At 37.6% G+C, this 17,373-nt stretch overlaps 1 protein-coding gene across 1 annotated transcript in view; it reads left to right on the forward strand.

Moving 5' to 3' along the window:
* Positions 1–17,373, forward strand: part of PPP1R9A (protein phosphatase 1 regulatory subunit 9A) — a 315,687-nt gene that overhangs the window by 223,782 nt on the left and 74,532 nt on the right. Inside the window, 1 exon segment of the mRNA XM_035723249.1 lies at positions 10,327–10,482. Coding sequence (XP_035579142.1) covers positions 10,327–10,482 — 156 coding nt within the window.

The raw sequence follows: 17,373 nt of genomic DNA on the forward strand, positions 1-17,373 counted from the left end.
CAACAAGAGCAATTCTTAGTCTCCATCCCCTATTTCCCCCATTCCCCAACCAACTCCCCTCTGGTAACCGTCACTTTGTTCTCTGTAGTTAAGAGGCAGTTTCTTGGTTTGCCTCTCTCTTTTTTTCCCTTGCTCATTTGTTCTGTTTTTTTTTTTTTTTCAATTCCACTTGGCATGATAGTTTTTATTTTATTTTATTAAATATGTATTTATTTGAGAGAGAGAGAGTGTGTGCACATGCAGGAGGGGGAGGGGCGGGGGGAGGGAGAGAAAATCTTATGTAGACTCCCTGCTGAGAGCAGAGCCCTGTGCAAGGCTCAGTCCCACAACCCTGAGACACCACCTGAGCCTAAACCAAGGGTTGGACACTTAACCGACTGTGCCACTCAGGCAGGCTGGCACGATAGTTTTTAAACACCTTATCCAGCACCTCTAAGTGATAAGTAGAATCAAGACACTAAAAGACGTTATCTTGACCTTAGTATGCTTCTAAGACTAATTAGAAAGAGAAAACATTAGTAGGTAGAAAGATGAACGATAAAAAGAATTTCAGCAGAATTGCAGATAATTTGGATATTGAGGAGAGGAGACTGATAAAGTAAAAAAATGAATCATGAGGAAGAATTCTTAATAACTTTTATTTATGAATGTAATTTTGATAACTAAAATGGATGACAAAGCCAGAACTATACTTAGAAATAAGAAGTACATATATTGTACGTATATTGTATATACTTCACTATATATACACTATAAGAAGTGTTATTCACTATAAGAAGTGTTATTCACTATAAGAAGTGTTAAAAATTAAAAGTGACAGAATACTGCCTTCTTAACAAATGCCTTTTGCAATTCACTTTTTTAAATATATATATTATTGAAAACCTCCTTAGGGGGTTATAGATATTACCAAGCAAGTGCAATAGGCATTCTTGGATATATTCTTTTAAAAATATTTGTTGAGATCCTGTTATATGTCAGGCCCCATTCTAGGCACATGTTTGTATTTATTCCCTTACACATAGTGAAGAAGTGTTTTCAAGCTGGCAAAGGGAAATCAAGTTGATCATTTCAACTTTATGTTTAAAGTGTGCCACATTGATATCAGACTTTAAATTTAGCTTAAGATTTTATGGAGTCATTCAGGAAATTCATCAAATTGATGATGTAGAAGTGAGTTTAATATACCTGGTTTAGGCCTTTATAATAAAGGCGTGGCTTTGCTGCTAGTTGTAATTAGGATTAAAAACAAGCCCACCCAGTCTAATATCTCTAAACCAAAACTTTCATCAAGGTATCAAGATTGTGTCCTTCCCAGCCTTACTACATTTCTATTAATTAACACCACTGGGATTTACAAAATAGCTATTGGTTCTAAAAATATATATAAATAGGAGATGAGTTAATTTACAGAATATCACAAAAAGTCATACCAAATCTGGAATTAGGGTTCTTCTAAGATTTATAGGATCTAATCATACCAACAAGTGGGAGCTACCTAGAATCAGCAGCACCCACTGCTTAGCTACCTTCTCCTGCCAGTGCCAGAGACACTCAGAATGGTGTTTAGAGCTTACACATTTTCAGACTAGTTTCTGAAGAGTTCAGGAGTTCCGAGTACTGAGGAGCTATTTCAACCCAGAGATACACTGAACTTACTTCTATACGCAAATGCCACCGAAGTCAAGGTCTTCATGACACTAGCCTTCATATGAGGAAGTACTGTCTGCAGGATGCTGAGGCAGTTTGTCCATCCTGGTCAGATTCCTTACTGGAAGTGGTGCCTAATTCTGGGCTCCATAATTTAAAACAAGTGTGGAGAATTTCGAAAGAAGTCTGAGCAGAGGCAGAAAGACAATGACAGAGAATGAAACCTAGGAGGAAATCAGAGTTATTTTACTTGGAAAGGAGAAATCAGGATGGCAATTTAATAATGGTCTTTCATGGAGCAAGATGGCGGAGGAGTAGGAGACCTGGATTTTGTCTGGTCTCAGGAATTCAGCTGAATAGGGATCAAACCATTCTCAACACCTACGAACTCAACAGGAGACCGAAGAAGAGAGTAGCAACAACTCTCTGAACAGAGAAGCGACCACTTACTGGAAGGTAGGACGTGCAGAGAAGTGAATCCGAGGCGATATTCGGGAGGATAGACGGTGGGGGAGGGGGCCTCCGTCGGCCGCTTCTGGCAAGTGATAGAGCCGCGGAGCACAAAATCGGAACTTTTAGAAGCCTGCTCCGCTGATGGATGTTGCTCCAGTGGCTAAGCAGGGGGGTGAAACCCTCGCGGGACAGTGTGGTCTCAGGACCCTCAGGGTCACAGAAAGACCGGGAGTGCCTGAGTGCAGCAGAGCTCCCAGGGATCGGAGCGGGGAAGCCGGCTGCAGAGACGGAGCCGAGGCGCGGGCTCTCAGCTCGGGGTGGCCATAAACTGTGATCTGCGGCCCAGTCGGGCCACTGCTCCTGCAGCAGGGACCCAACAAGCAGCAGATCCGGGGAGACTCTCCTCCCCCCCCCCGCCGGAGGAGCGGTGCGGGAGCGCACCACAGGGATCTGCTGGGTTTGGAGACTCCACACGGGGTCGGGAGCCAAAGATAGAAACACTCGGTCACAGGCCAGGTGAGCACGGAGTGCGGCCGGAGACCGGGGAGACGGGAGTGACTGCTTTTCTCTGGGGGCGCACTGAGGAGCGGGGCCTGGATTTCTCGGCTCCTCCAGGCAGAGATTTGGAGGCCACCATTTTCACCCTGGTCCTCCAAAGCTGTACCGAGAACTTGCAGGGAACAAAAGCTCCCGAGAGCCGAGAAGCTTGCTTAGCCCGGACCGACAAGGGCGGGGCAATTCCGCCTCCAGCAAAGACATTTGGGAACCACGGCAACAGGCCCCTCTCCCAGAAGATCAGCCCAAACAGCCAGCAAGCCAAGACCAAGTTTACCGATCAAGGAGAACGGGAGAACTCCAGCGCTAGGGGAATACTTCAGATAGAATTCATGGCTTTTTTACCATGATTCATTAGTTTTTCAAAGTTAATTTTTTTAACTGTTTTTTTTTGAATTTTTCTTTTTCCCTTTTTCAACCAACAACTTATCAATCCCTTTTAAAAAAAAACATGTTTTATTTTTCATTTTTAGAGTCATATTTTATCCCTTCATAGTAGTTACCCTTATTTTTGGCATATATATATATATATATATATATATATATATATCTAAGTTGTTCTCTCTTTAAAATTTTGAGATACAGTTTCACAGATCAAAATATACCCTAAATCACTGGTGTATGGCTTTGTTCTAGTCTCCTGCATGATCACATTCTCTCCCTTTTTTTTTTTTAATCTTCTTTCTTTTTTCAAACAACTTCTTATCTTATCAATTCGTTTTATAAAATCTTTTATAATTTTCATCTTTACAGTCGTCTTCCATCCCTTCATTGTATCAACCCTTATTTTCTACATATATAAGTCTTTCTTCCTTTAAAATTTTAGGAGGTACTTTCTTCTAATAGAACAAAATACGCCCCACATCCAGTGTGTGGCACTGATCTGTGCACTAGCCTGATCATATTTGATCATATTCTGTTTTTTTGTTTTGTTCTGTTTTTGTTTTTATCTTTTTCTTTTTTTTTTTTCTCCTCTTTTTTCTTTCTTTCCCTTTCTTTTCCCCTGGTTTCAGGTCTTTTCTGATTTGTATAGAGTATATTTGCTAGGGACGTTGTTAACCTGTTAGCATTTTGTTCTCTCATTCATCTATTCTCCTCTGGACAAAATGACAAGATGAAAAAAATCACCTCAGCAAAAAGAACAAGAGGTAGTACCGTCTGCCAGGAACCTACTCAATACGGATATTAGTACGATGTCAGACCTAGAGTTCAGAATCATGACTTTAAAGATACTAGCTGGGCTTGAAAAAAGCATGGAAGTTATTAGAGAACCCCTTTCTAGAGAAATAAAAGAACTAAATCTAACCAAGTCGAAATCAAAAAGGCTATTGATGAGGTGCAATCAAAAATGGGGGCACTAACTGCTAGGATAAATGAGGCAGAAGAGAGAATCAGCGATATAGAAGACCAAATGATGGAAAATAAAGAGGCTGAGAAAAAGAGAGAGAAACAACTACAGGATCACGAGGGCAGAATTCGAGAGATAAGCGATACGATAAGACGAAACAACATTAGAATAATTGGGATCCCAGAAGAAGAAGAAAGAGAGAGAGGGGTAGAAGGTATATTGGAGCAAATTATAGCAGAGAACTTCCCTAATGTGGGGAGGGAAACAGGCATCAAAATCCAGGAGGCACAGAGAACCCCTCTCAAAATCAATAAAAATATGTCAACACCCCGATATCTAATAGTAAAACTTACGAGTCTCAGAGACAAAGAGAAAATCCTGAAAACAGCTCAGGAGAAGGGATATGTAACCTAAAATGGTAGAAACATTAGATTGGCAACAGACCTATCCACAGAGACCTGGCAGGCCAGAAAGGACTGGCATGATATTCAGAGCACTAAATGAGAAAACTATGCAGCCAAGAATACTATATCCAGCTAGGCTGTCATTGAAAATTGAGGGAGAGATAAAAAGCTTCCAGGACAAACAAAAACTAAAGGAATTTGCAAACACAAAACCAGCCCACCAAGAAATATTGAAAGGGGTCCTCTAAGTAAAGAAAGAGCCTAAGAGCAGCATAGATCAGAAAGGAACACAGACAATATACAGTCACAGTCACCTTACAGGCAATACAATGGCACTGAATTCATATCTTTCAATAGTTACTCTGAATGTAAATGGGCTCAATGCCCCAATCAAAAGACACAGGCTATCAGATTGGATTAAAAAACAAGACTCATCAATATGCTGTCTGCAAGAGACTCATTTTAGACCCAAAGACACCCCCACATTGAAAGTGAGGGGGTGGAAAACCATTTACCATGCTAATGGACACGAAAAGAAAGCTGGGTGGCAATCCTTATATCAGACAAGTTAGATTTTAAAACAAAGACTGTAATAAGAGATGAAGAAGGACACTATATCCTACTTAAAGGGTCTATCCAACAAGAAGATCTAACAATTGTAAATATCTATGCCCCTAACATGGGAGCAGCCAATTTTATAAGGCAATTAATAACAAAAGCAAAGAAACACATTGACAACAATACAGTAATAGTGGGGGACTTTAACACCCCTCTCACTGAAATGGACAGATCATCAAAGCAAAAGATCAACAAGGAAATAAAGACTTTAAATGACACACTGGACCAAATGGACTTCACAGACATATTCAGAACATTCCATCCCAAAGCAACGGAATACACATTCTTCTCTAGTGCCCATGGAACATTCTCCAGAATTGATCACATCCTAGGTCATAAATCAGGTCTCAACCGGTACCAAAAGACTGGTATTATTCCCTGCAAATTTTCAGACCACAATGCTTTGAAACTAGAACTCAATCACAACAGGAAAGTCGGAAAGAACTCAAATACATGGAGGCTAAAGAGCATCCTACTAAAGAATGAATAGGTCAACCAGGAAATTAAAGAAGAATTAAAAATATTCATGGAAACCAATGAAAATAAAAACACAACTGTTCAAAATCTTTGGGATACAGCAAAGGCAGTCCTGAGCGGAAAGTATGTAGCAATACAAGCCTTTCTCAAGAAACAAGAAAGGTCTCAAATACACAACCTAACCCTACACCTAAAGGAGCTGGAGAAAGAACATAAATAAAGCCTAAACCCAGCAGGAGAAGAGAAATGATAAAGATCAGAGCAGAAATCAATGAAATAGAAACCAAAAGAACAGTAGATCAGATCAACGAAACTAGGAGCTGGTTCTTTGAAAGAATTAACATGATAGATAAACCCTTGGCCAGACTTATCAAAAAGAAAAGAGAAATGACCCAAATCAACAAAATCATGAATGAAAGAGGAGAGATCACAACCAACACCAAAGAAATACAAACAATTATAAGAACATATTATGAGCAAATCTATGCCAGCAAATTAGATAACCTGGAAGAAATGGGTGCATTCCTAGAGATGTATCAACTACCAAAATTGAACCAGCAAGAAAGAGAAAACCTGAACAGACCTATAACTACTAAGGAAATGGAAGCAGTCATCAAAAATCTCCCAAAAAACAAAAGCCCAGGGCCAGATGGCTTCCCAGGGGAATTCTACCAAACATTTAAAGAAGAATTAATACCTATTCTCCTGAGACTGTTCCAAAAAATAGAAATGGAAGGAAAACTTCCAAACTCCTTTTATGAGGCCACCATTACCTTGATCCCCAAACCAGACAAAGACCCCATCAAAAAGGAGAATTACAGACCAATATCCTTGATGAACATGGATGCAAAAATTCTCACCAAAATCCTAGCCAGTAGAATCCAACAGTACATTAAAAGGATTATTCACCATGACCAAGTGGGATTTATCCCTGGGCTGCAAGGTTGGTTCAGCATCCGCAAATCAATCAACGTGATACAATACATTAACAAAAGAAAGAACATGAATCATATGATCCTCTCAATAGATGCAGAAAAAGCATTTGACAAAGTACAGCATCCTTTCTTGATCAAAACTCTTCAGAGTATAGGGATAGAGGGTACCTACCTCAATATCATCAAAGCCATCTATGAAAAACCTACAGCGAATATCATTCTCAATGGGGAAAAGCTGAGAGCTTTTCCCCTAAGGTCAGGAACGCGGCAGGGATGTCCACTCTCACCACTGCTATTCAACATAGTATTAGAAGTCCTAGCCACAGCAATCAGACAACAAAAAGAAATCAAAGGCATCCAAGTCGGCAAAGAGGAAGTCAAACTCTCACTCTTTGCAGATGATAGGATACTGTATGTGGAAAACCCGAAAGACTCCACCCTAAAACTGCTAGAACTCATACAGGAATTCAGTAAAGTAGCACGATATAAAATCAGTGCACAGAAATCAGTGGCATTCCTATACACCAACAACAAGACAGAAGAGAGACAAATCAAGGAATCGATCCCATTTACAATTGCACCCAAAACCATAAGATACGTAGGAATAAATTTAACCAAGGAGGCAAAGGATCTGTACTCAGAAAATTATAAAATACTCATGAAAGAATTTGAAGAAGACACAAAGAAATGGAAAAACGTTCCATGCTCATGGATTGGAAGAACAATCATTGTGAAGATGCCATTGCTACCTAGAGCAATCTACACATTCAATGCAATCCCCATCAAAATACCATCCACTTTTTTCAAATAAATGGAACAAATAATTCTAAAATTTGTATGGAACCAGAAGAGACCCCGAATAGCCAGAGGAATCTTGAAAAAGAAAAGCAAAGCTGGTGGCATCACAATTCCGGACTTCCAGCTCTATTACAAAGCTGTCATCATCAAGACAGTATGGTACTGGCACAAAAACAGACACATAGTTCAATGGAACAGAATCGAGAGCCCAGAAATGGACCCTCAACACTATGGTCAACTCATCTTTGACAAAGCAGGAAAGAATGTCCAATGGCAAAAAGACAGTCTCTTCCACAAATGGTGTCGGGAAAATTGGACAGCTACATGCAGAAGAATGAAACTGGACCATTTCCTTACACCACACACAAAAATAGACTCCCAATGGTTGAAAGACCTAAACGTGAGACAGGAGTCCATCAACATCCTAAAGGAGAACACAGGCAGCAACCTCTTCGACCTCAGCCGCAGCAACTTCTTCCTCGAAACATCGCCAAAGGCAAGGGAAGCCAGGGCAAAAATGAACTATTGGGATTTCATCAAGATAAAAAGCTTTTGCACAGCAAAAGAAACAGTCCACAAAACCAAAAGACGACCGACAGAATGGGAGAAAATATTTGCAAATGACATATCAGATAAAGGGCTAGTATCCAAAATCTATAAAGAACTTATCCAACTCAACACCCAAAGAACAAATAATCCAATCAAGAAATGGGCAGAAGACATGAACAGACATTTTTCCAAAGAAGACATCCAAATGGCCAACAGACACATGAAAAAGTGCTCAACATTGCTCGGCATCACGGAAATCCCAATCAAAACCTCAATGAGATACCACCTCACACCAGTCAGAATGGCTAAAATCAACAAGTCAGGAAACGACAGATGTTGGCGGGGATGCGGAGAAAGGGGAACCCTCCTACACTGTTGGTGGGAATGCGAGCTGGTGCAGCCACTCTGGAAAACAGTATGGAGGTTCCTCAAACAGTTGAAAATAGAACCACCATACAATCCAGCAATTGCACTACTGGGTATTTACCACAAAGATACAAATGTAGGGATCCGAAGGGGTACGTGCACCCCAATGTGTATAGCAGCAATGTCCACAATAGCCAAACTGTGGAAAGAGCCAAGATGTCCATCGACAGATGAATGGATAAAGAAGAAGTGGTATATATACACAATGGAATATTATGCAGCTATCAAAAGGAATGAGATTTTGCCATTTGCAACGATGGGGATGGAACTGGAGGGTGTTATGCTGAGTGAAATAAGTCAATCAGAGAAAGACATGTATCATATGACCTCACTGATGAGGAATTCTTAATCTCAGGAAACAAACTGAGGGTTGCTGGAGTGGTGGGGGGTGGGAGGGATGGGGTGGCTGGGTGATAGACATTAGGGAGGGTATGTGCTATGGTGAGCACTGAGAATTGTGGAAGACTGTTGAATCACAGATCTGTACCTCTGAAACAAATAATGCAATATATGTTAAGAAAAAAAAAGAAGATAGCAGGAGGGGAAGAATGAAGGGGAGTAAGTTGGAGGGGGAGACGAACCATGAGAGACGATGGACTCTAAAAAACAAACTGAGGGTTCTAGAGGGGAGGGGTGTGGGGGGATGGGTTAACCTGGTGATGGGTATTAAAGAGGGCACATTCTTCGTGGAGCACTTGGTGTTATGCACAAACTGAATCATGGAACACTACATCAAAAGGTAATGATGTAATGTATGGTGATTAACATAACAATAAAAAAATTACAGAAAAAATAATTGTGTTTCATACATTAGGAATTACTACATTGAGGTTAATGACCAGATTTCCTTCATGTGCGAAACAGTAAAAGAAATAGGATTTTGACTTTCGTAAGAAGAATATAGTATGGAACCAAAAGAAAAAAAAAACAGCACTCAGGTGCTAAGCCTATTTAATCAAAGGAATAGATCACTCCACACACTTTATGAAAGTGTTTTTGAAGGCAACCTGATTTCCTGTCTGTTTTATATATTATATGTAATGCTACCTGAAAGAACAAGAACACATTAAATGAACTTTGTTTTTTGACCCCGTGAATCCATGATTCATCTTTAAATTATATCATAAGGTATAGATTTCAAACAATTATTTTGAATTAGAGCCAAATAGCTTGGTCCTGCCAAGAGAGGAGCTATTTTCTAATAATGTTAAGGAAGTTAGTGGTATGGAGGAACATTTATCCCAGGGGCCATGAACTCACATAGCTACAGGGGTCTGTGGGTACCATGAAGGAGCGAAGCCAGCGGCATACAACAATACGGAGTTATGAAAGTTCTGGTGTATCTGAAGGTGTGTGACCCATCCCAAAGGGGCAACCACTGCTAACTAGCCGGTTGTTTTCACAGCACAACATCCCTGTATTGCCAGATCTTTGGCTTTCTCAAGAAAAACTGGAAATCTGGAATCTCATGTGATTTTTTTAATTTAACATCAACAGAAAACTAAGATTTATCAAAGTGCTATGTAGGCAAAGCAATACACCTCTGTGGGCTCTAAGTTGAAAACCTCTGGTTTTCCTTTAGGTCACTAGTTAACCAACACATTAGTTAGCAAACAAAACAAAGCTGATTGAACTCTAAAGCTTAGGAGAATCCATCTGCTAAACCTTCGTGTAAGGCTTCCTTAAGGTCCTTTCCAGCTCTGTGAATCTTTTGCTCTCCCCTTCCTTCTTCCCTGCTCTCCGTACTGGGTGACTTACTGACACAGTGGTGGGGATTTATAGGAATTACTTATTTCCCTTAGTAATATAAGTTTATTTCGCAAAACCATCACATACTTAGATGGAAAACAACTTTTGTTGCTATACTAAAGATGCTGCTGATGCTATTAGATTTTTAGGAATGCACTTACATATGGCATAGACATGTCACTTTGGATCTTTGAACTAACATTTGTTTATAACATTGGCTGCATGAGGCATGCTTGACTTAAAAGCCTACTTACACTTCACCATTTGGTGACATATTTTATTTCTCTTTTATAAAATATTTTCAAATAACCCACTTTTACCTGGGGTAAGGATAGCTGGATCTCTGAAATCCCCTTCCTTTCAGACAGGAGAATATGCCACAGATGAAGAGGAGGATGAAGTAGGACCTGTTCTTCCCGGCGGTGATATGGCCATTGAAGTCTTTGAGCTGCCTGAAAATGAGGACATGTTTTCCCCATCGGACCTGGACACAAGCAAGCTCAGTCACAAGTTCAAAGAGGTAAGTTGCTGATCTGCAAAATACTTTTCTATACCTTTCCATGTTATTATTAAGTCTGTATTTTTGTTTGAAAAATGTATTGAGAAGAGTCAGTTTTGAAAAGAAAGCCTTTTGATAACACATTGTCTTGAATTTCATTGAATTTCAAGGTAAAATTTAAGTAGATCTCATTACACAACCATTAACTTTTAAATGCTTGTTATTTGTTACAGTGATAGCTTATGACTGGTCTGTTCTTCCATATTTTCAAGCTGTAGCTTAAATGTGCATTTTTTGTGATAAGTTCAGGTTATATTTTTTCAGTTTTATAGAATTTGGGGGACCTGATGTTAATCTTTCCTCTAAGGCAGTAATTTCTTAGAAAGGTTTTTTTTTCTTTTCCTAAAATAGACAAGATCCCAAAAGGAATCAAATGACATACCTAAGTAGTTTAATTGAAGAAATTAAAGTTTAATGAATGAAATTTGAACAGAGTTAGTAGAACTACCCAGGGATGGCGAGGTGCACAGGGACTGGTAACAGCAGGAAGTTCTTGCAACTTCCTCCCGAAAGAAGATCTTAATGGGTAAAGAGGAAAAGAGATTCCTCCCCCCCCCCCACCCCGAAGAAGGGCATCTTTATAAGATGCAGCCACTGCTAAAAACTACATTTGGGGACAAGGGTGATATACACTCATCCCCTTCTCTCCTCCTGCGAATGCCTCCAATCGGCCAAACCCGGGCAGGAGTCTAACAAGGTCAGTCTCCCAAGGCAGCCACAGTCAGAAAAGGGCCAAGAATGGATCCCGAAAGGGCAGATAGATGCAGGTAACACATACATTCGTCTTCCAAATTAACCCCTCAGAACTCCAACATGTAAAACAGAAACAGTGATGAATGGGTCCCCAAACAGGTTATTATTCATTGTTTTAGGAAACATCCTCCATTGTCAAGGCAAGTGTGTCATATTTACAGCCTCCCCACAATAACCCTGAGGCACTAAAGCTCTCTGGTTTCAGGCCTGTTAGGGACTTGACCATTTGGAAGAAAAAGTTCTCTTATATGTGAAAAACAAGGTTGACCACTGCAAATATATAATTTCTAATTTTATTTCTGATTTCTAATTTTCTTTCACTTATAATTTCTAATTTGGATGTATCATAAATAGTTCAGTTTTATATGTTCTGATGTTATACCTACCATGCCTAATATATTGACTTGCCTTTTTAATTCCTTATGATAAACTTACACTTGTGAGACCAGTATCAAAGTGAATGTACTTTTAAAATGTAAATTTTTATTTAAAAAAACCTTAGGTTTATTATAGAATTTTGGAAAATGCACGTTTGTATAAATGCCAAAAATATCATTCATGAGCCTAATTTTGTGGTATTTGGGATTACAGAATACATACTGGGTTAAATTCCTACTCTTGATACACGTATAATTGTGTTATTAGGATTTTCTCATGTCATCAAATGTTCTTCCATAAATGATGTTTATTTACTCTATGTATCTCTTATCATTGATCTACTTAATTTTTTGTCTTAGAACATTTCCTTTGTTTCCAGGTCTTAAAAAATTATTATTCTTAAAAGTCACACTGCAATTGATATGTGTGTACTTACCCTTCGGATAATTTCTCACAGTGGAATTATTAGATCAAAGAATATGAGTATTTGGGGGACTTGTGGTACTTCCAGGTTGCCACCAGAATAGCTTTTCTTGGTGATAGAGAAATTTATTTATGCCACTCAGTGTGTTCAGTGCCCATTTCTCTCCCACCTATTATTATTTGTTAGGTTGGAACCATTTCCATTTGTGTAGTTCACAGAGTCCTTGAGGCAAAATACATGGGTTTTCCAGATGATTTATGACTATTCCTAGTTCAAAATCAGATACAAACATCTTGGGGACAAAGGAAATACTCTATTGTATAATGATCGCAAAACTCAGAATTCCCTTATAGTAGGAGTAGCAAGACTTCTCATAGGGCTAGTTCTTATAAAGGCTTTCTGCATTAACTGATATCTTCAAACCCAAGAGCAGTGCAGAAAAAGAAAGTTCTACTGGAAGTGGCTGAGTGCGAGGAAGAGGCAATCTAGGGACCTGTTTCTCTGCAGCTCTGATTTGGCACATGGATACAGGTTATCTAGGAGAGTAGATGGACCACTTGTTCTTTAAAAAAATCTTCCTTCAATGTTGTAACTCTCAATCCAGCTTTGAGGCGGTGAAGTCTAAGTAGCGTATCTGGGCAAAAGCCTCTAATACAGCTTTTCCATGTTGCCAAATGAGTATGGCCCTACTTTTTGATAGATAATTGAGCTGGAAGTGGGGTCCACATTCTTTTATGGAAGCTAAAGAGTATAAAAAGCAGAAACAGTATATGGAAGTTTATATCCTCCATTTTCTGAATTGAGCCAAGGACTACGTGCTCTGTAAATACTGTTTTAGGTGTACTCCATTGTGAAGACAACTGCATGGTCTAGACCCAGGGGTTGGCAAACCTGTGACCTATTGGCCAAACCTAACCCACTGCCTTTTGTTGTGAATAAAGTTGTATTCAATACTGCCATGATTATTTAGTTATTTAGTTATTGTTTGTGGCTGCTTTTGTGCTACAATAATAGCCAAGTTAAGTAGTTGCACAGAGACAATGTGACCTGCAAATCCTAAATTATTCGCCATCTGGCTTTTAGCAGAAAATGATGGTTGACTTTGGTGTGGGCCACTGCGCGATCTGGATCCATTCTATGTAACACAGCTGATTTATTTTTAGCCTGAGTACCAAAACTACCAAATCTGGAGTTTTCTTTTAATTTGGGTTTTTAAGAACTGGAGGTTTGTCCTCACCTCAAGATCAAGCAGATATACCACATTATTTCACTTCTAATTCTTGTATTCTCTTTTATTATATATTTAACATATTAATATATTCATTTCTTCAGGAGATTGCCACTATCATTGTGGCATTTGTCACAACATTTGTATCTTATACACTGCCACTTTCACAGTTTTAAATTTCTTTATGTGATTAACATAAATGCCTAAATACTTACAGCACTAGATATTTTTCACAAGCTTATGTACAAGATGTGGGATGGAGATGGAGAATCATGTGTATTGGAGTCTGTACAATGTCTCCTATTACAGAGGGTTCTCTTAATTGCATTATATGAAACAAGTACATGTCGTACTCTTTTGAGTAAAGCACATTAGATTGACATTATCTCCATCAGTCCTCCTTTTGGCCTATTACCTGTCTTCCTACCAGCCTCTCAGCTCCTCTGTTTTTGCTCGCTCTTGTATCCTGTTTTCTCAGAGTTCTTGACATATGTGGTTAGTGGTTAAATATTTAGTGAATGAATGGCATAAAGCATATCCTGGAAGTTGTTGTATAATTCAAGACAGGTACCTAATTTAATTTCTCCCAAGTAGTTGACAAGATAGCTAGCACTTTTATTAAATGCTCATTTCCACATTTCCCTCTGCTTGGAAGGCCAGCATTATTATCTACAGAATTGGTGCCTTTACACTCTGGCCTGCTTTTGGCCTTTATATTCTGTTCTGTTTTCTCATTCTTTAGTGCAATGCTGTTAGAATGTATTTTAAAGGGGAAAACATTGATGGAATAAATCAGATTCATCTAACTCTTCAAAAATTCCTGTAGTGTTCAACCTATTCAAGAAAACATTTGAATCACTTTATTAATTCCCTTGGAAAAACTTCTTTGCATTTTTATTGTAATTACATTGAACTACTAAATTAACTTGCAGAGAGCTGGCATTTTTATCACATTGACTCTTTTAATCCAAGTTTATGGAATGTATCTGTTCAATTCAAGTCTTTTTTTTCTGACCCTCTCTAAAATTTTATAGTCCCCTGTATTAGTTACACAGGCAGCCACCTATAAGTAACAGAACATCTAACTAGAGTGGATTAATCAAAAGCTGCCACAAAGGTTACATTAGCTTCAATATAAGTTAAGACGTTTTCTCTATTTTTCAGAAACGACTTTTGTAAGAGAGACTTAATGACTTGCATAAAATAGAAATTTCTGTTCCCTAGAAGTTTATTATTACTCAGCTATAAAACCATCTGTGCCTTTGTGGAGGAAGATTTTAAAAACCTTTTATAAAGCTATTACTCTCTTCAAGTTTTCAAGCTCTTCTTGGGCCAGTTTTGGTATTTTGCATTTGCATGTGCATTTGCACTCAAGAAAGTTCTGTATTTCCTCTAAGCATTCATATTTTCTAACATTTTTATAATATACTTTTAAAATACTGAAATCTTTACTATCTAGTTATTCTTGTTTCATTCTTTCTTTATTTTAATATTTTTAGTTGTTTTTCTAGAATTTTTGTCTGTCTTGTTAACCTTTACGTTTCTAAATTTTTTAAATTAAAAAGTACTTATTATTTCCTACCAGTATCTTAATTTTTCCTCCTTTCTTGTTTCAGTATTGATCAATTGGATTTAATACATTTATTCTTACATTCTGATAAATGTATTTAAAGCATACTTTTTCTAAATATTGATTTTTAGCTACATGTTACAATTTTTTACATTTAGAATGCATTGTCCTTTGGATGTAATTTCTCTTGGGATTTCCTCTTTTTTTTTAAGATCTTATTTATTTATTTGAGAGAGAGAGAGAATGAGCAGGGGTGAGGGGCAGAGAGAGAGAGAAGCAGAATCCCTGCTGAGCAGGAAGCCCGATGACGTAGGGCTCAATCCCAGGCCTCAGAGATCATGACCTGAGCCAAAGGCAGACGCTTAACTTACTGAACAGGCAGCCCAAGGTTTTCTCTTTAATACAAGAATGACTTAGTGATATATTTTACTTTACAGACATATGTAGCTTTACTTTGTTACCTTTTGTTACCAGATTTTAATTTTATCACATTCTGGTCAGAAGACATATTCCATATGATAGCTATTTAGAATTTTCAAGACTTCTTTTGTAGCTTAATTAACAAATAATTTTGTTTAAAGAGTCCTCATGCATGCAAAAATTTTGCACACATATTTTGTGCTTGACTATGAAATTTATATGCTTTTCATTTATGTAAATATATTAATAATAGAAATATACTTTCTTCTCTGTAGCATGGCTTAGATTTTTGTCTGTTTGATCTACTAATTCTGAAAAGCATATGTTAAAATCACAAACTACAGTTATTTTTTTCCTTCCTATAATTCTGTCAGTTGTGGTTTCATATATTTTAAATCTTTGATATCAGCTGCATATATGTTTGGGATTGTTACAACTTTGTGATTTATTGTAACATCTGTCTTGTCCCTTGTGATGCATTTTACCCCAAATTTTATTTTCTCTGATAGTAAAACTTCATCACTGCCTTTCTCTTGTATCATGTTTGCTTCACAACATCTATTTCTTCTATCTTTGTTTTTAGCGATTGCATAGCCTTTTGTTCAAATATGTTTCCTTTAGCCAACCTATTCTTAAATCTTATTCCTAACTACTCTGGGAGTCTTTGTCAGTTAATTCATGAGTTTAACCCACTTACATTTACTTTAATCACTTTAATATTAGAACTTAGAGTTGCCACCTTATTTATATTTTATATTTACTTGTTTCTTTATCTTTTACCTACTTTCCATTAGATACATCAAAGTTTCATCTGCTGCTTAAAAGTTATACATTTTCATTCTGTCCTTCTAGAGATTACACATGAATAATTTTGACTCAGTCTTGGGTATTTTCCCCTAGGAACACAGAATGCAGATCAATGGCTATATCTACCATTTAACAAAATAATAGCTATAGCATACTCTCAACTGCCTTTCATCCCCTCTTCAGTTTTTTAGATATACTTATAAGGTATGCCTTTTACAAAATAATTAGTTCTAACTCACCTATACTTCTTCCTAACTCTAATGCGATTTCAGTGCTGTCCTGATGTTAATTCAAAAACATCATTTTGGTGCTACTCCTTTACCCCATGGCACCAAAGTTTAAGTTAGTGGCCAGGATGTCTAAACTTTAGGAGAATGGAATAGATTGTCCCTGATTTACTCCAGATGCAGGTTTACCCAGTCACATGTATAAGATGAAAGATTAATTAGATTGCTGTCTCCCATTCCTGTTCATAGACACTTGCCTGCTTCATGTACTCATTTTTTCCAAACATACCTGGAAACATCTATGTGCTCTCTCTTAAGAATTTCTTACAAATTTTTTTGTTAATTGATGAGTGAGACTTTTTTTTTTTTCCCTTCTTGTCATCTCCAGAGTTGCATTCAGGAAAGGCAGTAAATAGTTTTTGTGACTGTGTGATGTTGTACTGCACTGGCTGTTTGCCCCTACCTAATTCAGTCTTTTTATCTTTATTTTTTTATTCATTCCATCATTCTATTATCCTTTGGAATGTTTGCTTTCTCTTATTCTTACATATGGCAATAAATGCTCAGTTTACTGTAATACTTTATTGTTTAAACATGAAAGCACTTAAAACTATGAATCTCTGTTTAGCGAAGTCTTTGGCAACATCTTTGAGTTTCAGTATTCATTCTTCTTGTCATCATTTTACAAATAGTCTATATTTTTCATCTTTAAATGTTTTTATTTTCTCTTTGACTTGAATAATTGAGGAAACAGTTTTTACTTTGTAACTTTTATTATTAATCTAATGTTTTGTTACATTGTGGTCAGATAATATTGTCTATAAGTTTTGATTTTTTTTGAAGTGGTGCTCTGTTATTGATTAATATGGGTATTTGTGATAAAAGTGATATTATGTTTTTTCCACCTTCCGTATCCTTATCATCTTTCCTATTTAACCTACTGAACTGAGACCCGCATAGTAAAATTACACCTCATTTTGTGCCTAGTAGCTTTGATTATCTATTTTAATGTTATGTTGAAAGCATATAAAATATGACTTAAAGA

This window comes from Zalophus californianus, chromosome 12, assembly GCF_009762305.2.
Source record: "Zalophus californianus isolate mZalCal1 chromosome 12, mZalCal1.pri.v2, whole genome shotgun sequence".
NCBI classification, from domain to species: Eukaryota; Metazoa; Chordata; class Mammalia; order Carnivora; family Otariidae; genus Zalophus; species Zalophus californianus.